The sequence below is a fragment of the Lycorma delicatula genome, chromosome 8 (assembly GCF_047948215.1).
Source record: "Lycorma delicatula isolate Av1 chromosome 8, ASM4794821v1, whole genome shotgun sequence".
Taxonomy (NCBI): Eukaryota; Metazoa; Arthropoda; class Insecta; order Hemiptera; family Fulgoridae; genus Lycorma; species Lycorma delicatula.
In genome coordinates, this window is record NC_134462.1 from 70,945,050 (window position 1) to 70,971,660 (window position 26,611).

Consider the following 26,611-nt stretch of genomic DNA (forward strand, 5'->3'; position numbering starts at 1 on the left):
TTTAAATGTACAATAAATATAATCTGTCGCTGAATCTTATGACCTTGGCAATTATTACCGATCTTTGTCTGTTATTTTTTAGTTTGAAAGGTATCCCAGAATGACTGGCAAAATACATTACACAATGTAAAACCAGATGTTACATAAAAATTATACAGCAACTGTCTAGATCAAACTGATTATAAATAGATTTAAAGAAATATATTCATTCATAAGAGATGACTTATGATTGTCAGCAGTACAAACATTTAAGAAACACTAGAGAGTAATATTGTCAAACATACTCGTATAACTAACAGTAGGAGAGAATGAACCGAAAGCAGACTTTCAAATAATAACGAATAAGTAAATAACACTATTAAACCTGTAACTTAAAATAAAGTTTACGGTTACTCCTACGATATTCATTGCTTATTGACGACACCCACATACAGAACTAAAAATAACAAAGTGTTTTAACATTACATATAATTAACATTGTATTAAACATTGAAATGCAAATTTAACAACTATTCACATTCATTACAATGGTAAGCATCATATTCAATAATATTAAACAGTTATCTGTCCATCTGTTAACTCTTGTGCACAGTATCGTACAACATTTTTACATCACAGTGAAGATCTACCATGGATTCAAAAGATGTCATATTTAATAATTGTGAGATCTTGAAATACAAATTAATTAATTATTTGGCTTGTATCAGTACCACTTTTTAATGGTAGTGTTGTCAGAATCAGTTTCACTAACAATACCGATACAAAGAAGCTGACTAGTTTTTGAATTTTCTCTATTACCGATTATCATCACTAATCTATCTGTTTGTTGTCATTAGGCTTACATAACAAAATAGAAGAAATTAATGTACAAGTTTTAATTTTTGGCATCAGAACAGTTTTTCTCTTGTCTAAAGATAATAAAAAAGATAATAAGATAAAAAAGATAATAAAAAAAACAAAAAAAAAATTTTTTTTTTGTTTTTTTTATTTACTGAATTAACTAAGTTTTTTTAACCAAATTTAATGAAAACATCTTAAATAATAGATGCATAAGATTTAAAAAACGAATCATTTATAATTTCTAATAATTTAACAGTTCTATCATTTTTGTCATGCTATTCAACAAAAAAATAAATAGCTCTGATAAAATTAGTCCTACATGACAACTGTAAATCATTTTGCACTAATGATACTAAAATGAATTTATAAAAAAATTATTATTTAGTTAATCAAGTGGTTATAATTTAAATCAGTAATCTGTTTGGTTACTTCATATCATTGAAAAATTTTATTATATATGTTGTAACCGATTTTAACCTTGTTTGCAAATCAGTCAAGTAATCTATGTTTAGAAATATAAATCGTGTATAAAAAATATTATTTGATTATTAGACAAATGAACAGTTTTACTAGAATCATCTCCATTTATGTACACTTTTTATAGCCTTGCTTTTATCATATAATACTTTGTGGATTTTGAAGTAAAAAAAATTAAATATTTTTTCTTAAACTTTTAGACAAGTTAAAGATCAATGATTTATTAGTTCTGTAACTAATGAATCATAACAATTCCACGAAATAAATAATAGCATAAACTTAAATTTTTATTTTAAAATAACCACTTTCTTTCAAGTATAATTATTTGAATAATTTAAGATAAGCTACTGAAATTACATACATCCATCATAATGTACTTGAATTTAATCCTACTCGATGAAAATTCAAATAAATATTGATAAAAAAATTAATTAAATGTTTTAATAATGTCACAAAGCATTTATCTCTGAAAAAGAAGTGTTTTATTGGTACTTATTTAAAGTTATAATGAACAACATGGTTTTATATATATATACACAAGTATATACATCTGTAGTTTTATGATGTTATTCACTTAAAAAAAAGTTAAATGTATTATTAATGCTATTGATATTAATATATAATTTTAATCCATTGAAAGTAAAATCCAGTTTTTTTTATCCACAAAGTACCTCCAAACAGAATTTATATCCTCGATAAAAATAATAACAGGTTTATAATTATAAAAGTTATATTCAGTACACCTGCCCATTTTGCAAGAGATAAAAACTATGCTTTGTGCAACTGTATCTCATTATGCGGACATTTATAAACACAAAATCAATATATATATATATATATATATATATATAAGACAAAATTCCTTGCTGTAGTGACAGCTTGTAGGTCTAAATAGATGAAGCACTGTTTCATTTAAATTTACTTGGGTGTTGCTATATTTTTTACTCCAAATTATTATTATTTTTTTTAAATTTTATTTTGATCTCAATGGTATTGTTTTTATGTAATTTTAATATTAATAATGACTTTTAAAGTACATTACCCCTAGCCCTTAGGGCTCTTGTTTTGAGATTGCTTAGCCCTGTGGATTGACAGTCATGGAACCTAAGCTGTTGGCATGGTTTTCTTTTAATTATTCACTTGCGTATGACAACGCTTCCACAGTACTAATATTAATATATATTCTTCAATACATTAAAATTCATTTGATATTTACATATATCAACAAAACATGAATTATTGTTTCCAAAACAAAGAATAGTTAAAGAGTCCTAAAGAAAGTAGTCCTACTTCTATTGCCGGCTGATCCAGTAAATGACTTAATACCTGTATGGTCACAGATAAATAATCCAACAGGGAAAGTAGTTGCATGCAACGGAAAAAAGGAGGATGGAAATGATCCAAGAACATTATTTATTTAAGGAGTCAAATTACATATTAATAATTCAAAGATCAGTTTGTGTTATCTCAGTTTTTTACATTTTTTAAAACAAGTTAAAAATTGTTCTGTCTATTCATTGATATTATTGAATACACTTTACTGATCAAATGCAATATAAGGGAAAAATACAATTAAAATTTTAATGAGGAAAAATTTAATTAAACATTCTTTTTTGAATAATTAAATATAATTAAATATTTTTAATCTTTTTACTGCAATAAAAACCACAATATGGTATTATAATAAAATAATACTGTTTAAAATGCATTAAAAATAGCCATGAAGTGACATGGAATAAAACTGTTTATGAGTAATTTTAAATAGAAATAGAAGAAAAATACAGTAAAATGAAAAGGTTACTAAGAAATTAATGAATTTATTAACCCGTTGATGGAGGAAATCCCTGCTGTGTATTCTTTTCAATCTTCAAATAAATTTAGTGGACTGTGAGACATCTGACTAATTGATTCTTTGGAGCTGCGATTTGGAGTAAAATATTGAGTATAAATCTTCAATCTTTGATTAGAAACATAAAGTGGGCTAGTGAATACACAGAGAAAATTTACATGGAAGATTTAAATTGATTTTGAATCACTTTTTTTTAGCAGAACCAAAAATCTTCATGTGAATAAAACTGTGAATTATTTTTTCCTATTAACTTTCAGTTACTTTTGTATTAAATGAGAACATTGATTATTTAGAAAAAGTAAAAACAATTTATTAAATAAAATTTAACATTTTGTTAAAATGTTTCTTTAGTTTATTTTTGGAGAGACAGAACATGCTATGACATTTGACAAATATTAATAACAAATAATAAAATCTGTATGTAATTATTCAATTGCAAATGAAAAGTACATCTATAATCTACAGGAATGTTATTTATGAACATTTTAAATGATTTCCATTTAGAAACAAGATGCTGACAAAATCAGTCACAATAAATTATTGATATTAGTATCGATGGCTCTTCAATAGAAGAGCTATTACCAACAAAGTACAGAAAATTGCGACAATATTTAAAATGTAACAAGAGGAGCTTATGTGAGTAAATTGTAAAATGGTTGAATTTGAAATGAGGATTGTCATTCAAGTTTTTGTAAAGATATTAAAACTGAAAATATCCCAGTCTTATAAGATCAGTCATATCAAAAATTGTTTCAGACAAATGTTTTGGGTAATGTTTAGAGGCCTAAAAACCACTTTAAACCAATTCGATACTTTCGTGGGGACGTGCCTATCAAGGGAGGTATGATTTTTTCTGTCTTCGAAACCCAATTTTGATATAAAAAATTGTGATATAAAAAAAATATACTTATGTAAGTTTTAGACCCTTATCAAAAGAATAGTAGGAACTTTAAACGAATTCAATATTTTACTTAAGAAAATTATAGCAATATCTTTTTTTTTGTTTTGGTCATTCCTTGTCATAAGAATTGGTCACATCAAGAATTGTTTCAGACAAATGTTTTAGGTAATGTTTAAAGGAATAATTGACCACTTTAGACTGATTCAGTACTGTTTATATTAAGGGAGGTATGATTCGTTTTTGTCTTCTAAACCCAATTTTCTCAACCCCCTGGGCCAGCGGTTGGTGATATAAAAAAAATATTTTTTTATAAGATTTAGGCTCTTATCAAAAGAATAGTAGGACATTTAAACAAATTTGATATTTTACTTAATAAAAAACTTATAACGATATATTTTTTTCAAACAAGCACCCCCATGGTCTGAGTTTGGCCATTAACAAACTCCACTGAGATTTTGGGACGGGTTATTTTTAAGAAACAATTTGAAAGTGATTGTTGCAAAATTACTTCAGTTATCGTGTCCACAAGAAAGTAATATATATATATAAACTTTTGAGCTGACGGTGGTTTTGGAGTCTGGGAATGTGAAACGAAGATATGTCAAAATTTTCCGAAAGTTGAATCTACTTAAAACGCAGCTATCTAATTGAATTACTATATGTGTGATGTTATTTATTTTTAATTTTTCATTTACTTATTCAATACAGAAAAGTAGATTTTTCTTAAACTTAATATGAATCATGCAGAAGAGATTTTTTGAATTATAAGTAATACGAAAAAGGTACATTATTAGAACATTTTCTTGTTATACAGCAATAAGATATTTTCTACAAAGCCTATCATTTACCAAACTTTTCACTACAAGTTTCAGTTTTATTCAATAAATTTACCTTGATATATTTTTATCTACCTTTAATAAACCTACTTTACCTTACTTTTTTTTAAATACATTACCTTAATATACCTTACTTTCTTTTATATTTTAATTATTATGAAATTTTATAACATTTATTTTATAATTAATTGTGTATTCTGTGATAGTGCTATGATCAAGGTGTTCCCATCGTTTGCCTAGATCCATCCAGGCAAATGCTCAGACAATTTTTTTTTATCCATAATTTTGCTTTTCTATCCATTCCTGATGCGGTCTATAATTGTGTAATGTATTATTATTTACTGACCAGAATAAAATGTTTATTTATTTAGTGGTAAATTTTTGTTTTTTAAAAACCTTGTGAGTAGATACAGGTCAGGATAAGTATAAAAAATATAAAAAACAAATCTAGAAGTAATTTTAAATAGTGTAAAAGAAATATAATGAAAAATACTTTATGAAACGCTACAAAAAAGAGTATTTTTACAAACATTTTTTATAAAAAAAAAACTTATTGTAAAATTACTAAATTAACAATATTCACGAGAAAAAATTTTGTTTTTGGTCTAATAACTGTTTTTATTATTATTTTAACAGAGGTAGAAACATTATTTTTGACTTTTTTTAATTTTATTTCTTTTTCACTTATTTTTTATTTGTTTTTTTTTTTTTTAATATTTATAAATACCTTTACTTATTCCTCTCTAGCTACTGATTATTTTTACTGAAACCTTTTAATAATTGAAATTTTCATAAAAATTTGAATTTTAATTTTTCATAGTCTAAATGTTTTGTGAATATTTTCGTTTTCTGGCTATAACTGAATTGTTACTGCAGCAGCATACTTATAATAAATACTGATCGTTCAAATTTTTTTTTGTAGTCTTAATGGAAAAACAATAGACTTCGACTGACATTGTCAGACAAAGATGTGTCTAGCAAAATAGAAACCAGAGGTGTACCAGACAGTGGTAAATTAACAAGTGTATGATTTCACTATCATTGAGTGGAATTTTTTATCAAATTGTTGATAAAGCATAATTTTTGTGCTATTCCATATATAAAATAGATATATTGTTTTTACTGCTGTATATAAATGGTGGAAATGTTATTTCTTCATGGAATAGAACATAAAGAAAAATTTAGGAGACTATAATCAGGAAACATTTATTATCCTTTTTAAAAGACAAATTTGTATTAAAGTAGAAAATGTTAAGACTTGGCTACATTGTAAATTAGATAGTTACACAACTTTAAAAAAATACATTTTTTTATTTAACAAAAAAAATCTGATATGGACACCAAATTACTTCCTTGTATGCCTAGTAACTTACATTTTTCAATATTTATATTTTTTCGTATTCTTTTTTTTTGTAATTGATTATTTATTGTATTTTTTTTTTACAATCAGAGGTTAATAATTTAATAATTAATAAATCAATATATTTAAATTAAAAAGAAAAGTTAAAGAAAAGAAATGAAGTCGATTTTCGCCGATGTGCCTTCCCCCTTTAAGACAAAATATTTCATTAATTAAAATTTTATTGGGCTATAATTCTGGAACCATTGAAAATTAATTACCATTTATGATATATCGTTGAAAAGCTCTCAATGAGGACTTATTACTGCAGTTAAGAAAAAGTCCCAAATCCAAATGTTTTTGATTTTGGGCTTTTTTTTTGGACACTTTTGATCCAGTCGACTGCAATCAAAATGAGAGGTGCACAACTAGATATTACAATAATCCTAAATATAAAATTTCAACATTCTACGTCTAATCGTTTTTGAGTTATGCGAGATAAATACGTACATACAGACGTCACGCCGAAACTAGTTAAAATGGTTTCAGGAATGGTCAAAATGGATATTTCCTTTGAAATCTGAAAACCGAAATTTTTCGCGATTGCAATACTTCCTTGTACGCGTACAAAGAAATAAAAATTTATAATATGTATATATTGCAAATGTTTGCTATCAGTAATTTTACATGTTAAATTATCATTTTACATATGTTGTCATAAAAAAAAACAAGAAAAGTCACTTTATCCTCTAATTACATTAATTTATGTACAGTAATTTATGTATTAAAAAAAATCACACAAAAAAATACAAATTTTAAATTCAGAGATATTGTGAAATCATGTACATTAACCTGAAGGAAAACACACCACACATATTATTATAAGGAAAATTACAAAACTAATTCTGTATTTCTTATATTTTCAATGTATATCACAAATCAAACTTTTAAAACTTATTAATATATGTTTATGTATTAAATAAAAAAAAGACTTCTTTTGTGGTTTTTGTAGTAGGCAAGCTGCATGCTTGCCTACTACACGAAGACCTTGGGTTTGATTCCCACCTAAGATCTGGATTATTTATAAAAGGTCAACTTCAGCGTAAACGTTGATGATCTTAAAAATTATTGAAAATTTAAAAAAAATAGCAAACAAAAGTTTAAAAAAACTTTTATAAAAAAATAAATTTATAATTTTTCAATTTTTTTATTTATTTTTTTTATTTGTTAAAAAATGTATGATAATGCATTTTTTTAAATTATTAATTCTCATTAAATTTAGGATGTAAACATAATACATCCAGAACTGATTTTATTAAATAATTCTTTTAAATTTATTATCATCATGCTAATTAGTTATGTTAATAAATAATTTTTTTTTTTAATTTAACATACAAGTAAATTATAAAATTTTACACACCGTTTCCTTTGGCGCGTAATACCTCATATTAAAATTTCAAATTGTATCACGTCCGCCGACACTGACATATAAAATAATCCTAGACACGTTGTTAACGCGGGAAGAAAAACTTGCTGACTGAGATCGCTATGTCAGCGTTAAATAATGATAACATATGGGGTTAACTGGTGAGAGATCCGCGAACTACACAAGAATAAGTCGTAGAGGATAAGAATTCTGGTAGGAGTACTTACTTTTCAAATAGTCTTAACACGTGATGAAATAAGTTCCCCCACTTTTCTATACACCTTCTACCCGCAACCACAAACGCAACATTTTACAACTTCCACCTCCATCACCACAGTCATTTAAAATTCTCTTAAATTATTATTAATCTGCGATCTGCTAGACAAGTTTCCTTGTTTGGGTCCATTAACGCTACACTACGTTACGACAACGAATACGTAAATGTAAAATAAACTACTGTTACAGGGAAAAATACTATATATATTTTTTTTATTTGTTTTATAAAACTGCAAATTAAAATAAGTTTGTTATCGAATAAAATTATAACTGTACTAAGCGGTGACCTCACTCGCTTATTTCAGCTGAGATCAGGACAATCGTCCAATCAAATCGTGTTATAATTAGAAAAATTGCTTTATATTAAATTTATAATTTCCGAACGCCATTTGTAAATAATTTTTAATTAATTCATTAATTGTTCTGAACATTATTATATCCATTTTAATCTTCTACCTCGAAATAGATACGACAGCAAACAAGGAGATTTCGTCTTATTTTATTGACATACATAAAATAAGGCATTACCTTAACAGAAACTAAAAAAAATAATAAACCCTGCAAATATTGTTGTAAGAGTGCTAAGGAACACCTAACTAAAAACGGGTCACTGAACGATTAAGCTATTTAGGATTGTTACGATACGACCACATTATAAGCTTTTAATTATTTCTAAAACTGCATTACACGTTTTTCTTTTCTTTTTACCTATACAATTCGATGATTAATTTTTTAAATATCGTTAACGAAATTCCCAATTTCCTTTACTTTAAAATTCTGTAACTTGGTAAAAGAGAGATGTGGTCTAACAGACTAGTTTGTTTCTAAACAAGATTCTGTTAAAACTTTCTCTCCTATTTGTCTTAACATTTAGTACGTTATCGATTTACCTAATTTTATCGTCCTTCTGTAACGCAGCATTTTAAAGGCGTTCATTCTTTCTGCATCTTCTTCTATCATCCATGTTTCGCTACCGTAGATTAAACGGTAAACTTTATCTAGAAAAAGCATGTACTTTGTAATAAGTTTTAGTTATAAATCAGACGACGCGTCAATAAGGAGAATAGAAAAGCTGAAAAAATACAAAGAGGAAAACGATCCGATACAGATTTTGGAAAAGTTTTAGAAAATTTACTATTAAAAATTATTTGAAATATGAATAAGATAGAAACTGAAGGAGGGGGTGTTGGAATTACAGCTGTCTGGGACGAGACGTAGGAATCACCTAAGCAACGATGGTTGTGCGTGTGTATATATATATATATATGTATAAAAGCTTGAGAGAAAATTTAAGGAAAGAGTTGAGGATGTACAGGTGGCAATAGAAGAAGAACTGAAGGAAAATGGACTTGGATAAACAACGAAAGAAAATTTGTATAATAAATTGGATCAAAACCTTTACTTCAATGTTAACATACAAAGCAATAAATATAATCAAATCATTTGAATGTATCCCTTATCGATCGATACAATAATTTTCTAATTCGTACCGACTATTTCTTGAGGATACAGATTTAAATAATACTTTTAAATAATTATTTTTTAATAAAAGTTACAAAAATAACGGTACAAGAAAAATGAAGACTTAATATAAGTAAAAAAATCAGATAAGATAAAATAAATAAAAGGAAAAAAAAAGACGGAGCAATAATTATCCAGATGGATAAAAGTAAAAATATTTTTTAACCGGCTTCAATAAAGGAGTTCATAGTACGAACTTCCTTATAAAAATTTATGCTTTACTCACTATCAAATACACCTTTTCGATAATTTTGTTTATATGCTTAAAATGAGTTTTCTTATGTTCCTGTAGTAATTTTCTTTTAGATAGGTAATTGAAATTTTTTAAATGACAAATTGCTTGGGCACATATATCATTGGGATATGTCTCTTTATGTTTTCATCATTATCTCTTACGGAGTTTTATTACGTAATCACACGTTGTCTAAAATCGAAAATTTACCAATAAAAAATAAAACTCGTTTAATAACATCTTACCAAAAAATAAAAAGTAATATTTTTTAATATTCTTTTTTAAATTTTGAAGTCGAATCATTAAAAAGAAAATAAATATTAAAAATTAAAAACCGCGAGTGACAAAAAAACCATTGCTCTTGAATATAGGATAATTAAAGAGCGTGCGGGTGACAATTTACTATATTTTTTTTATATAGTATAGTTTTTTAAATCTATTTAAACATATATATATATATAGCCTATAAAACTCACAGTAACATAAGGATTCCAACGCAGGATCATACATCTCAATCGGTTCAGCCACTACGGTAGAACATCATACATACACCCTAAATATATTACATTCCTTTTTGGGCAGTCGTGTAAAAATACTAGCAGGACAACAACTTCACATGTATGAGATACGAGGTTTCCGAATTGATCAGAATGTAGCATTAAGATGAGAGTTATTCAAAAACGATTCATTCATCTGATAATTTTTTTTAAGATTTATTTAAACATATAAACAAATATATATATATATATATATATATATATATATATATATATATATATATATATATATATATAGAGAGAGAGAGAGAGAGAGAGAGAGAGAGAGAGAGAGAGAGAGAGAGAGAGGGTCTGTGATACCGGTAACGTAAAGATTCCAATGTGGGGTCATACATCTAAATCGGTTCAGCCGTTGAGCTTCTACGGATGATCAAACATACATACGTATACACACCCTAAATACATTACACTCTTTTTTGGGCAGTCCTGTAAAAAGAAGCTAATAATATATAACTAACTTAATTTGGTCTGACTTTAAAAAATTGAAATTTTAATTTTTTAAATTTTCTCTTAAGATGATTTAACTAATTTTTTTTATTTTATTTTTATTTAAAATATTAACAGACTTAAAAAATTGTAGTTTTGAAACAAGGTTCGGAAGAATGTCAAAGGGAGAAAAACGTTAAGAAACGTTCATAGAAACAACGTTAAGTTAATAACTTTATCATATCATGTATGAGTTAAAGGATATCTGGAATGCTACAGGAATATTTATTACTTTTTTTACATTTATGTTTCTTGAACATTTCTTGTAATAATACTTTAAACATAAGTATATTCTCTTGTATAATATTATGTTATATATTATTACGATACAACAATAAAATATTAGGCAATGATGGAAAAAAAAACAATTTAGATATCTTCAAATCGTCTATATAAATAATGAAAGTTCTCGTTAACAATAAACCTTGCCTCCATCACGTCACTGAGAAAATCTATCTCAAAAAAATAAAAATTTGAAATTTCATTAAAATTCTTTTAATGAAAAATTGAAATTGAAGATTTGAATATACATTCTAAAGAAAAAAATTCATATGGGTCAAATTGAGAAATTCCTTCTTTTTTAATACATTTTAGTCTCATAACTTATAAAACTAATATTAAAGATTCCCAAAAGTACGGTTCACCGAGACTGATTTCAAATGATGTACAAATTAGATCCAACTATAGAATCCATATCAAAGATAAATGAAATAAAATTTAACACAACAGAACTAATTGAAGAAAAAGCAACATAAAAATTCTTTAGAATATACAGAATCACAATAATAAAACTAATTTTAAGAATAATTTCAGTAAAAAAATATCTCAAGAACATTTGAAGGACCATTAAAAAAAAACTTATGTTTTAACATAAAAAAAACCTCGTAAAATAACCCCAATTAAATCATTCCGATCGTAAAATTAGATCGTAGAGTTTGATGACGACCACTGAGTGTAACACAATTCTTTACATTCTATCGTTTTTATGTATTATTTTCATTGGGATCATAAAACAATGAAATTAAAGTGATGTGGAGGGGGGAGTGGAATTTTTGTAAAAAATTGAATTTTTATGTATGAAAATCTTAGATGCATTTATAATATATTTATTCTTTTTTTTAGGATTTTCCTAAGGAGTACAAATACAAAATATAAATTATACAGATGACAGTTGTGTTTCAAAAGGTTTCCTTAATAATTCCAGGTAAATCTAATTTTTAATTTGTTAAAAATTATTTACAAAATAATACACTTGATAGTCAATTTATTAGGTAGATTTCATAAGAAAGCTACGTATTTTAATGGGTACCATGACTCGACTTCCGGAAAATTTCGACATATCTTCGCGTTTTACATCTCCCAGACCCCAAAACCACCATCATCTAAAAGTTTATATATATATATTTCATCACTTTCTTGTGGACACGATAACTACCGTAATTTTGCGCCAATCACTTTCAAATTGTTTTTTTAAAAATAACTCGTCCAAAATAATAAATAACGGCCAAAATCGGACCATGGAGGTGGAAATGGGGTTTTGTTTTCGAAAAAACAAAATATTGCTATAACTTTCTTATTAAGTAAAATATCGAATTCGTTTAAAGTTCCTACTATTCTTTAAATAAGGGTCTAAAACTTATCTAAGAAAAGTTTTTTTGATATCACCAACCATTACCCAGGAGATGGAAAAACGGACATACCTCCCTTAATAGGCACAATATCGAATCGGTTTAAAGTGATCGTTAATCCTCTAAAATTACCTAAAATCTTTGAAAAAAGTTTTGATATAACCAACCCTTATGGCAAGGGATGACAAAAATGTTGCTGGAATTGTATGAAGGGAATTGTATGGGGCTTGTCATATGTTAAACATGTGAAACATCACATGCGACCATTGTCATGTTTTTCTTAACTTTAAGGTGGAAATTACTTTTATTCCTTAGTTAACACTGGTGAAATCTACCTCCGCCTTCCGGCGTGTCGAAAGGAATTTTTTTTAATTACGTTTTAAATAAATTGTATGTAATAAACACTTTTATAAGAATTATGAATGACGTCATCTTTTAGATGAATCATAATATTTAATTTTTATTGAAGTTAACATGAATATAATTAATTTCTTTGTAATAAATTTCCTATTCTTACACAAAATAAATCCTGATGAAAATAATTTGAAAACTGAATAAGTGGTTTAAATTCCGATTTAGACCACCGATAATTTAGTTTCTGTAGTAAAATACATAATGTACCACAATAAAACACTTTGTAATGACTACAGTTCATAAAAATAAAAGATATACGTAAAATTATATTTTCTTAATAAATTATTTTGTATTACATAAAATAGATAAAAAATAAAATAATTGGTCGTATTATATTTTTTATGTTAATATAAATAATTAAGGTAAAATCACTAATGTCTATTTATTAGGTAAATAACTGAACAGTTACGAATTTTGTCGTGAGAAAAATCTGAAACTTTCATCAACGGAAATCACTGATGAGGGTAATTACACTTCGCTTTCCCTAGTAAGCTCTGTATACTTTTATATGGATTTGAATACTACGCGTAGATCGTAAATACCGCTGTTCTTTGGTGGTTGAGTTTCAATTAACCACACATCTCAGGAATGGTCGACCTAAAACTACAAGGTACACTTCATTTACATTCATACACTTCATCCTGTGAAGTAATTCCTTACGGTGGTTCCAAAGACTAAACAGAAAAACAAACTATTTCCACTATGAAATGCTTGTAACGCTTAAAAATAAAAATGACTTTATCGTTTACGGGTGTGACTTATGATTCATGTCAGGTTACGTTAGTTCCAGCATACCTCAAACAAAATTGAAATTGAAAATTCAAATAAAATAAAAAATGTTAAAAATTTACTTCGGTATACTTTTCAAAACAAATGTATTGTTTATATAGATTTTTACATAAATCGACAATAATCTAACGAATTTTAAGTTAAATCGTTTCCATGTTCTTAAATGTAACAAGCAAACACGCTACCGTCTGTTTCAAAAGACGTATATATTTTTTTTATTACATAGTTACACTAACTATATTAATATTCTGCTCGAAATCAATACACATCTTTATATTTGGTAAAAAAAAATTTCTTTAAAATATTTCTATCATTTAAAACATAGATCTAGAAAGCCATAGAAAAAAATTCATTCTGTGTAAGATTGGTGGTTAAAATTGATTCAAAAAGGAAAAAAATCAAAACAACTCGTCATAATGGAACATTTTTACAGTAATTTTCAACTATGAGTGCTAAAAAATACTTCATAAATTTAAATAAATTTTTATTAAAATGTTTTTAAGTTGTATTTTTTTGTTGTATTTTTTTCTCATTCAAATAAATGGATTGACAACACTTAAGTTTTTTTTTTTTTTTTTTTTTTTTTTTTTTTTTTAATATATTTTATGGAAAATTATGCATTTATACGTAGATAATTTTTTAAATTAATTATTTTATTGATAATATAAATTCATACCACATCATATTAATTTAAAGTGGTATAATGTTATGTTATATTATCTATACGGTCTTTATTCTGGTAGAAATGCACATAAAGAACTTCCAATAATAAACACGACAATGAGAGTTGATTTACTGATAGTAGTAATGTTCATTACACATTCCCTTGAGCGAAGACGTCACTTGTCATCTCAATATTGAATATTGTATTCGGGTTCAGTAATAAAAGCAACAGGGAATCAATTCTTTTCCGATTAAATCTGGTATAGAATCTATTATTAGTTATGCTAATTTCAGCAGTGACGGGTGTCTCATGTCGTATGGCATAAAACCGTTTCGGTTTGACACCTGATATACAAACACGCGTGTGCTATGGAGTATGGAGTTCAGAAAAGCAGAATATCCGTACTTAGCGAACAGTTTTTTGTGACAACTTATTTTTTATCACAAAATATATTAATAAAAATCAATATCAAGAAATATAATCACTTTGGCCGCAGGAGCGTATATCTATAATGAATCTTTATTTAATCACGTAAATTGCATTAAATTCACCATCAGTACCTTTTTTTCTCCCTCCTGTTTAACCTCCGGGAATCACCGTCAGGTATTATTTCAGAGAATGAATGAGGATGATGTGTATGAGTGTAAGTGAAGTGTAGTCTTGTACAGTCTCAGGTAAGAAACAAATATTTCATTAATTAAAATCTCATTTGGCTATTACTCTGGAATCAATGAAAATAAGTACCACATATGATATATCGTTGAAAATCTCTCAATGAGGGCCTATTACTACAGTTAAGAAAAAGTCCAAAATCCAATTTTTTTTTGGATTTTGGACTTTTTTTGGACACTTAGGTTCAATCGATTACAATAAAAAAGGGAGGTGCACAGCTGGATGTTACAACAGTCCTGAATCCAAAATTTCAACATCCATTGGCTAATTATTTTTTAGTTAGGCGCGACACATACGTACGTACGTACAGCAGTCACGCCAAAACTAGTCAAAATGGACATTTCCGTTGAAATCTGGAAACCGAAATTTTTCGCGATCACACTACATAATTTTTCGCGATCGTACAAGGTAGTACGATCGCACTACAAGGTAGTACGATCGTAAGTACTTACTAGTACTTCGTACAAGGAAGTAAAAAAGTTAAAAAAAAATTATGTATATGAAGTTGGATTCGAACTGATGTGTGAATGGTTACGTATCCCACACGTTCTTATTTACACCACATATCTACTTGAGCTACCTAATATTTCAGGTAAAATTGTTGAATAAATAATTGTATAAATATTTGATGTTAATAAAAACTAATATTTTAGCAATTATGTTACTGTCCACTTATTAAAGAATTGGAGGATCTCACTTTCAAATGAAATACGTTTAAATGAAGTGCAGCAAAAAAATGTATTTGTAATTTAATAGGAGTACAAGGAAGTCATGTGGTGTCCCCCATCACATTATTTTTAAACCCTCTCAAGTACGTAAATAAAAGTAAAGATAGAAAAAATGTATCTATGGTGAGTTCTTGATATATATAGCTATGTTACAAAAAAATGAATCGTGCCATACAAGTCCTTAGATTGTGTTTTTTAAATTTTCTAAGATCTGTTTCTATTTACACTCTTTTGATCAGGAAGATGTGGTTTTTTCATTGTTCCTGTGACAAACTAAAAAACTAACTTGTACCGCTTTAGGCTGTTTTCTTTCCCGGGAAAGAGCCAGTAGCTAGGTCCCGGAAAGGGACCGGCCCGCTCTTACGTCCTTTTAATTTCATTAATAATAATTTTAAGCTCTTTTAATTTCATTTTTATGTGTTCTCATTAATTTTTTTAAAGAAGTTTTAATCAGCCGTGTCGTAATTTTAACTTATACGTGGAATGTCGCACCATAAACAATTTATTTTTTGGCAGTTGTTCTTTCAAGATCCTGTTATCAAAAGAAATGAATCCGTTACTCTTTCACTTAACTTCACAATTTTTTTTTTTAACATTATGAGTAATTTTATTAATATTACATCAAATCTAAAAAAGTAAAATGTCAGGAAAAGTCATCAAGTATTACGTATGAATTAATAAATTTTATCATTAAAATTAGTAATCATAAATCATAAAACTTCTCGCAATTACATTACCGTGAAACGATTCATAATAATTTATTTATATTTTAAATATACCAAAATTCATTATACGTATTTTAGGTCACTTCATTCACTAATTTTGAAAAAAATATTTCTTTTTCCCAGATATATTAATTACTTACTATTTAATTTGTTTTCTAGTAAATATATAATAATTTAAATAAATCTTCACGTCACAACTAAGTTCAATGAACTGTAAAATGTTAATATGCGTAAATGAAATTGTAGAAAATAAATATAATTATAATAAAAAGATATTCTGTTAATCATAAATTTTTAATTAAAAAAAAAGAAATTTTAAAATTACACATCAATAACTTACCGTTACAAGATCAAACATGCTCACAAACAAATTTTAAAGCAATCGGTTTCACTGTTTTCGTATTGCATTATTTCGTTAAAATATTAAAATAATATGCAATTTAAAAATGTAAATAAAAAAATCGACTTCAAACAGGGCACTAAGAAATATTGTCTTATTTAAATTTCGATAATGCAGTTCAGTATTAAATTAACGATAACCAAATTGATAGATCGGTCTTAATTTGTTACAGATTTAAAAAATGTAAAAGAATTTAAAAAGTATATTTTTTTTCTTTTTAGTGCAATGTTTAAACTCGGTGTTATACATTTATTCTTATTTATGCGTAAACTTATAAAAAAATATGCCGCGATTATAGAAGGTAATTCGAAAGGAACGCAAATTTTTATCTTGATGAAAATGATAAATAGTTGTGGAGATCGTTACCAAGCGTAGGCAAAGCCTCCTTTCTGAAATAGAGATTATGGGTTTTCTGAAACGCTGGATTTTTTATAAGATTAGATATAAGGCCATGTAACTTTTCATTCAAAAACTAATCCACCAAAGTCAATATGGAAGAAAATTACAACAGAAAATAATGAATGGTTTTCCTCTACAAAATAAAAAAAAATACCCTCTCCCCTGGACCAGACCACAGCAAAGTATAACTCAGCCTAGGGGAGTGTCCTTTGACTCTAACAGGCCTTCACGCCCGCCAGCTGTACGTCTGGCAAGGCTGGTTGGCCCGCCGGTTGGATCTTTTATACTGTGCCCAGCCTCTAACCCTCAGCGAGGAGATTCCTGATCCAGCAATGCTACAACCTTTATTCCCCGCCGAAGGCTAGGTCTCGGTCTTGTCTGCGCCTTATGCCTCAAATGAGGGGTCCCCAAGAGGATCCCCCACCGGGACTCTGGTCTTAACTCCCTCTTATTGGATGTTGGGTTTTGAAGATCGTCATCACGACAGGGAACTGTCATAGCAATACACGTCATGTACGGAGTCACCAACTGATCATGCGGACAACATTTGCCAACACGTAACATAACTTTCCTGGCTGTATTCAATCTCACTATTTAAAGGGGAAATATTTTACTCCCTTGTCCAATTTTATTATCATATCTTGCATACAAGAATCTCTACCTAAAATTAAATGATTAAACATTTAGTCGTTCCAAAAATATTAAGCGAAATAGATGATAAAAAAAACATCAATGTATGCAAATATACAGATTGTGTCCAATACTTTCCCCCCATTCTTACTCTGAGAAAATGTTAAAAAAATCTAAAAAAAAATACATTAAAAACTTTTACACATTGCATTACTTTCCATTTATATTTTATATTATAATAGTCAGAAATGGAAAATTCTTCTTTTTAGAAAGTCAACTCTGTTAAACAAATATATATGTTTTTTTATGTCATAAGTGGAATTTATTTAATTTTTTTATCAAAAACTTTTACGAATGAAATATCAAAATAATTTCGCAGTTTTTTTTTTAACTACAAAATTCATTGATTTACAATCTTTTTACAAATTTTGTGATTTTTAGTAGTAAATAGGTTTTCATATCGATTTGTTTTAAATGTATGATTCGTTTTAATTATAGCATCTATTTTTAATTTAGCCTATAAATTATGAATTTTTGTTTTTTCTTAGTAAAATAACAAGATGAAAATCTTAAAAAGATACTATAAAATTGTAATTTTTTTTTAAATTTTTTACTTCCTCCGGTTTTACAGCTTTTGCGATTGTATGTTCAAATAAAATATTTTGTAATTTTTCTATTTCTACTTTTAATATAAATTTACATATTTACTCTCACATTCAAAACAAATAATTAAATTTCATATTTTAAATGTAGATGTAATATTTTTTTTATAATAAAAGTAGGTTATTTTTTTGAATATACGATGAAAAAAACAGTTTTTATGGTATTATATCTTAATTATTAATAGTTTACTGTTTTAGGTCAACTAGTTATAAACACCTACAATTATCTTTTACTTCTTCTAATTTGCTACTAGTTTTACTTGATATTAAAATACTAGATTATATTATTTGTGTATAATCTCAAATTAGTTGTGTTCGGTGATCCGGTATAAACTCTTACTTTTTAAGCTTTAATTCCAATTTTATATTTTTAAGTAGTAATAAATTTTATTTTATTGAAAAAAAGAATCTTGTTTGTATTTTTAAATTAAAAAATAATAGTTTGTTTTCATAGGTTACATTTATAATAAAAGGGATATAAATCAACATTTTTTTGCATGATGTTTTAAAAGAACTGAATTTTTTTATTTTTTTTTTAAATGTCTAATTTCAAATACTTTATACTATTACTTTCCTTGCATCTTAGCTATACTGTAAAAAGAAGAGTCTGGTAATTACTCAAAAAATGAGTTATCGGTTTTGTTTTTGCTTTTTTCGTTGTTTTATGACGCAGGAACCCCAAAAAATAAGTGGGGAGTAAGGTACGTGTGTTGGTTGACGTGTTTGAAGCTTCATAACTTTTGACTTTATAAACCAGTTTTATGAAATTGTGTACAGATGCTCACTCGTGTATATGGGATAATTTGTTGGAAAAGTTTTGGGGTCCATAACTTGTGGGGGAGGGCGTTTAGGATTCAATTTTCTCAAAGTTTTGCATACATAACCGTAGTTTTCTTTCCAATAAAAAAGGATGGTGCGTGGGTTTGTTTGTTGTATGTGCTCACATTTTTATTTTAGATGCTATTGTCATTGCCGGCATCCGTAGCACGAGTGGTAGCGTCTCGGCCTTTCATCCGGAGATTCCCGGGTTCGAATTCCGGTCAGGCATGGCATTTTTCACACGCGCTATAAATCATTCATCTCATGCTCTGAAGCGATACTTAACGGTGGACCCGTAGGTTAAAAAGAAAATAAAGAAGCTGCTATTGACACAGAACGGACCAATGGTGGTGCGTTGGTCAGCTGGGCGCAACCCACGAACGATTCATTCGTTCGAACGATTTATACTTCTCAAATGATTTATAGTTCTTGATACGAACGAATGTATCTAAAGTTGTATTTGTACTTTGGGGATAAAAAGGAAAACCTTGAGGTTAGAGCTGTTAAAAAATTACAACTCAAGAAAACAATTTTCAGGATTTTTAAGCTTTTTGTTTTTGTTAGAACGCTAAATTCATGAAGGTTATTTAGTTACAACCGGCAGAAACATTTAATAAAATCTTGTGTACTCGTAATGGAACATAAACCGCGTAACATTTTCGCGCCTTTTTCTTAATTTATATTAAGCTTTGTACATGCGTACATGCTTTTCCAACCATTTAAAAAAGATATGCTCCATAATTCCTCCGTCCCAAAAAATCGAAAAAGCTATCCTTTTTTTTTGATTGCATATTATTTAACAGATTTTTCCTTCCTTGTACGAAATAAAGGAAGTAGTTTGGTCGCACCGAAAAGGGAAGATGTTTCGCTGATGGCAGACACCTACCTAATCGGTCACGATATTTTTCGAGCTGGGTTGGTGAGAAGAACCTGATAAAAGGAACGAGAGGGTTCTCATTTTCTTTGAATCCCGACCATATATTAGAAATGTGTATAGTCGCTTCATATAAATGCAGAACACAATACATTTTTTTTTTTTTTATATAGATGTTTCACTAAGGAGAAACTGTTAGTTAATCGTATTTAAATCAATTTATTGAAATTAAACGATCGGTACAAGATATAACTGGGATAGACCTTCATTAAACTGATCTTTAAAAGATCCTAAAATATAATTTTGTCTCAACTTAGGTTGATGTCTAAATTACCCTAGGTGGCGGCGGAGAAACTCAAAAGCGAGATACTCATCCAGAGATTAAATGAACTTGCACAAATGGAAGTATAAAATTATAATACTGTTAAATAATGAACTACATATTTAAGGGTGTGTCTAGATATTTCTTTTATCTTAATACGTAAACAATTTAAAGTTAAAAAAAAAAAATAGTTATTAATTTCATTTGTTTGATCGAAGTCCTCAGCTTATCTTGAATAACATTATTATTAAACACAATTATATTGTGTATTTTTTAAGAGCAATACATATCTCGCAAAATACGTCTGTAAGTACGTCTGTATGCACGAATCATAGTTTAAATCTTGTTTATTTACTACTTTTAGACTGTACTTTGTAATTCTGTTTTCATTAATAATGTAAAAATTCTTTTTAACAAAGTGAAATCAGTAAAAAAAAGTTGAGATTTACAATGCCTTTCATAATCATATAATACCAGTAAATAGACAAATAAACAGATTTAAATTTCTTTGGATCAATAGGTTATGGTGTTATTTAATTTTAATATGTGCGTTTAATTACAAATATCTGTAATAAGCAAAATAAGTATAGATATTATAATTATAGATATTTCTACATAAAAAATTACACCATTTGATATTTCTTTCAATCTAAGTGGTGTTTCAATTTTTTTTTTGATTCGGTTAAAAGTGAAACTATTTCAGCTTCCTCCTGACTTTGGCAGGATATAATTATACTACTATCTTGGTTAATATACTACATTATATCTTACTTAACAATTTTGTAGAGATAGTCAACTCTTGTCTTGATAAGAAATAGTTTTTTTCACTCGGAAATCACCTTAAATAAAAAAATGAGAATTTAAGCACATAACATTTTTTCTAAAACCAAATTTTTTATCAATCTTGATCGATCTAACTTCTTTTAGAAAACTATTAAAAAAAACTAAATTTAATGGAAGTGAAAGAAGCCAAACTATATAATAAAGATGATACATAATTAAAACGTTATAGAAATGAACGTCAACCATAAATTAATTTACCCTAAATTCCTTAAATTTTCTATATATCTACTGTTGTAATGGTCAAACAGAAAAATGTATTTTAATTGGGATTTTAACAATACGTACTTTTAATAAATTATTTTATTTTTATCTTAAATAGATTTTAATACTTTATTGAATCAAAAATTAATTAATTTATCAGTAAGTGTAGAACCTGCGGATAAAGTTTCTTCAAAAAGGAGTGGAAGAAGTAGGGCCTCCTCCTTATCGATATAATATTTTTATCAGTTAGTTTATCGTAAAATTTTACAAAACAGATAAAATAAAAAAAAAAGCTTTCTTGTTGTTTATTACATTTTTTAACAGAATTTTTGTTGCTTTCCTAAACATAGTAGTAGTAGTAGTAGTACAAGTGACCCAAAAATTAAATTTAAAAAAGTTTTGGTCTATTTAAACTTTTAATTGTATTAAAATGTACAAATTTTTATTAGTTGTTTATTTTATTAGTAGAAAGTTTCTTCCATTTAACGTAGTAAACATAGAAAGGCAAAAAAATTTCTTGGAAGATGATTTTGGAGGTGAGGAGCATAAAAAAAATATTAAAAAACAAAACGTTTTTTTTTTATTTTTTAAAACATCTTTGATTTATTTAAAGATAAAATGATAATTTTACCATAAACCTTCATCATTAATTACTCCCACCGAAAAAAGAAATCCTAGGTAACTTTTTGCATGTATAATTTCTTTTGTACTATACAAAAATAAATAACTCATTGCCAGGCCTCCGTGGCGCGAGTGGTAGCGTTTCAGCCTTTCACCCGGAGGTCCTGGGTTCGAATCCCGGTCAGGTATGGCATTTTTTACACAAGCTACAGCACATTCATCTCATCCTCTGCGGAATGAATTGCTTGACTACGAACCCGGAGGTAAAAAAAAGGGGAACGTATTTGTTGTGTTAGCCTCAACCAATTTTCTTGAAATCTTATGTAAAAATATTTCCTTTTAAATACCAGAATGTTGTTCGTATATAATTATATTACAATAACCTTATTTAATCAATTATGACGGTAAACGAATAAAAAAATCTTCTTCGTATGTCATCTACGAGTATTTAAAACATTTTACCTAAGTTTTCCGGAAGAAAAACTAACTACGAAATCACTAAAGTGATTAATTCGAAAAAAAACGTTCTCTTGAATTTTCTTTTCAATATTAGTTAGAAAACCAATACTTAAAAACAAACCGCCAACAACAAATTTAAAGTAATAACTCACCACACGAGTTAATAATATTTGCTTATCAGTTTATATTTCAATTTAAATTGTTATCGCAAAAGTAAAATACTAAGAATTAACAAAATAGATTTATTATCTTTAAAACAATGAAAATATACGTATGAAAAATAGTTAATAACTATTAATTACTTATTTTATACTACGTTTTCCTACAACAGTATTAACAAAAAGAAAATTAGTAGGAATTCAAATTTACTTTGATTACATTCTGTTTAAAAAAAAGGTATAATGATTCTAGTATATTTATCATAATTTTAATTAAGCGAACAAAAGCCTTTTCAACAGTAAAGCAAATGGTAAAAATAAAACAAAATTCCTTTTACAGCAAACATTCTGAATACATACTCCAGCTTTCATCCCTCTACTTCTCTACAAAGTCATCGGATAGCGATTTAAATCTTAGTCCATCTTCTATCGTTATTTCCGATTCCAGTTCCTTTACAGTATTCATTTCCCTATACAGTATCTTCTATTTCGGTTTCGTTCAGTATCCATTGCGTAGGCTTTCCGTCCCTTCATGTCACCCGCTCCGTGTCATAATTTTTTTCACCACTGTTACATTTATTTTATTTATTACGTTTCTTATTAAATTCTCCGTTAATGTCCATGTTTCATAATCATAAATAATCCCGATACCACACACTTGTTAATTACCATATTCTTCATTTCAATTTTGCGTGAAATAAATATTTTTATTTATTAATTGTAGGTTATCTAAGACAATTTCTTCTGATAATTTAATTCAACTTCCAATTTGTTTTAAATAAATAACATTTTTCTTTTTCTTTTCTCTAAAGTTTAAGGTTTTTTCGTAGCGTTTAATTTTTTTCTTTAATGAAAGTAAACCTTATTCTACTTAACTAAGCATCTTTTTATTAAACAAGATTATTTTTTCATGATGTAGATATTTTTACTTTATTTTTCGCAATAAAGTATTTGATTTGTAAAAAGGCCCATTATTACGATCATGAAATCATTGCAAGTTTTCGAGAATAACCCCCAAAATTAAATAATCTTTCTTTTTTTCTGAGTTATACTGAAAATTCTCGTACCAATGTACTTTTCGGAAAACTATTAATATAAAAAATTTTATTATTATTAAAAAACGTTTAATTCTCTTTAACATCTTATCTATTCTGAGGGATGGTCAGATTTTTAGGTAGATTTCATAAGAAAGCTACCTATTGTAAACGGTACCATGATTGGACTTCAGGAAAATTTCGAAATACCTTCGCGTTTCACATTCCCCAGACCCCAAAATCCCACCGTCAGTTCAACATTTTCTTGTGAACACGATAACGTCCGTAATTTTGGGCCAATCACTTTCAAATTGATACATAAAATATAACAACCTAAAATCTCGGTCCAGTTTGTTAATGGGCAAAATCAGACCATGAGGATGGAAATGGGGGGGGGGCTTTTTCTAAAAAAAAAAAAAAAAAAATATCGCTATAACATTCTTATTAAGTAAAATATCGAATTCGTTTAAAGTTCCTACTATTCTTTGGATGAGGACCTAAAACTTATCTAAGTAAAGTTTTTTTTAAATCGCCAACCGTTGGCCCAGGGGCTGGAAAAAATAGGGTTTCGAAGATAAAAAATTATACCTCCTTTAACAGGCACAGTATAGAATTGGTTTAAAGTGTTTGTTAGTCCCTCTAAACATTACCTAAAACTTTTGTTTGAAACAATTTTTGATATGACCAACCCTTACGGAAAGTGTAAGGGTTGGTCATATCAAAAATTGTTGCAAGGGATGACCAAAATGTTGCTGGAATTGCAAGAAGTGGCTTATCGTATGCTTAACATGTGAAACTTTTTCTCACATGCAACCATTGTCGTATTGAGTAAATTTGGAAGTTTTTTGTTAACTTTAGGTGGAAATCTTTTTTATCCCCTACTTTTCCCCCACATGTGAAATCTACCTCCGCCTTCTGGCGTGCCGAAAGGAATTTTTTTATTTCCTGTGTGTACTTGACCTTTGAATTTAGATAACAAATCATATTGAAGAATCAATGTGAAATTTTAGATATCTATTGCGGTTTCCGTGATTCGAGACCCGAAGTTATCAGTATCGCTTGTTCTTGTATCGAGTATTCCTGTAGATAATTTATCTGGTGAGGATGAAAAGATAAGTAATCGAATACGTTATTCGGTAATTAAAACTCAACAGCCGGTAGATTAGATCGAGGAATAGCGTTAAACTAGCGCACTGAAACTCGAATATCAAAACCTTTTTAAGCAAAAGGCAAAAGCCAAACCAATATTTGCGCCATTCATACTCACACGAGTGATGTATACAGTTGTATTATTATCACGCTATTCCAAAACGATAATCCGGGATCAACAGCAGATTTCAGACCATGGACGCTACTAACAGCTTGGTAGATGGTAATTGTTTATTTTGAATAGTTAACAAAGTTCAGTGCCCGAAATTTCAACATGATTAAAATCTCCTATAGTAGGAATCGTATTTTTAATTTGTGCCAATTACAAAAAAGAAATCATTAAACACATAAATACTTTGAACGTGGTTGATTCTTATCTAAAATAGTGTATTATATATATATATATATATCACTAATTAGTATTTTTTCTTCAAGGTTAAGACAAAAAATCGAGGTTAAATATAGCGTGATAATCAACAATAACGTGCACTATAAACCCGTGTTCGTCTTCATTCACTTTTTCCTTTGTTTCGTAAGAAAATTATATTTCTACATCGATCTACTAACTAGTTTGATCAAATTCTCCATTAATTTCTATTCTGTTGTACGTTTTTAATCTCAATATTTGCTCCAATCTATATCTTCAGTTATTTTTTTTATCAATTTAATCTTTTCAATTTTGTGCCTGCACTTTTCTAATACTAAATTTACTATTTCCCAGATTAGTTTAATAATAAGATAAATAAAGTAAAAATAGAGGGTACTTAATAATTTAAGTACTACTTCTACAAATTATCTATTTTAAAAAATATAGTATAATTTTTAATTTTTATGATTTCTGTATTGACAATACTTAACAGACTTAAAGTTCACTAAATTCCATTTAAACATAATTTTTTTTCTTATTCCTAACCATTTTGTCAATACGTTACATACTTCTTTTTAGTACCTTGTTTTATATTGTCTATCATTAGTAATTGTAATATCTTTACCGCGGCAGATCACTGTGACGAAGTATAACGTTTTTGTCTTTCATCCGGAAGGTTACCGATTTGAATCCCCGATCAGACGTGATATTTTTTCACATTTTATAAATCTTATTAGTCCACTTTCTATAGAAGATCGGTTTACGGTAGTAAAAATCTCTTCCGTGGAAAAGAAAATGGGTGTTAAAAGATAAAAAAAACAAAAACAGAGAAAATTCTACTTGTAGAATGTATATTTTGTTGACTTATCTCAATATTTAATTCACTATTTTCTTTTCATATCTTTATTACCTTTCTTTTTATTATTATTTTTTTTAATTTTATTTATCATCTAGTAGTGAACCCATAACGTATCCAGTCCCTGTACTTATTTGATGATATATATCGACAGTAAGGGATATATTATTATTTCACGTTATTACATGGATACATTTATAGTGTTTACGCAACCCATTCTAGTTTTTCTTATCGTTTAAAATTAATAAAAAACTATTTGAGATACAAGAGATAACAATCGCTCTATCTGAAAGTAATGCCATGCACTATATAAATAGTCTATTAAAAGAAGAAAGTATCACTTTTAGTATCATTCAGACTGCATTTCGGCGGGTTTAAACTACTGATATTCAAACTATTGAAATATGTGTTGTAATTTATGTAACGGTATCTTAATACTTGTCATAAAAATGTAATT

The 26,611-nt window shown here is 27.7% G+C and overlaps 1 protein-coding gene across 2 annotated transcripts in view; it reads right to left on the reverse strand.

Annotated features, from left to right (window-relative positions):
- LOC142328617 (proton-coupled amino acid transporter-like protein pathetic) overlaps window positions 1-26,611 on the reverse strand; it is a 242,538-nt gene that overhangs the window by 53,142 nt on the left and 162,785 nt on the right. The window contains exon 1 of one of the 2 annotated variants that reach the window (XM_075372441.1): window positions 7,663-7,818. The exons of the other annotated variant lie outside the window; for it this stretch is intronic. Coding sequence (XP_075228556.1) covers window positions 7,663-7,689 — 27 coding nt within the window. The 5' untranslated portion in view covers window positions 7,690-7,818. Of the gene's footprint in view, window positions 1-7,662; window positions 7,819-26,611 lie in introns of those variants that run through there. 2 annotated transcript variants of the gene reach the window in all.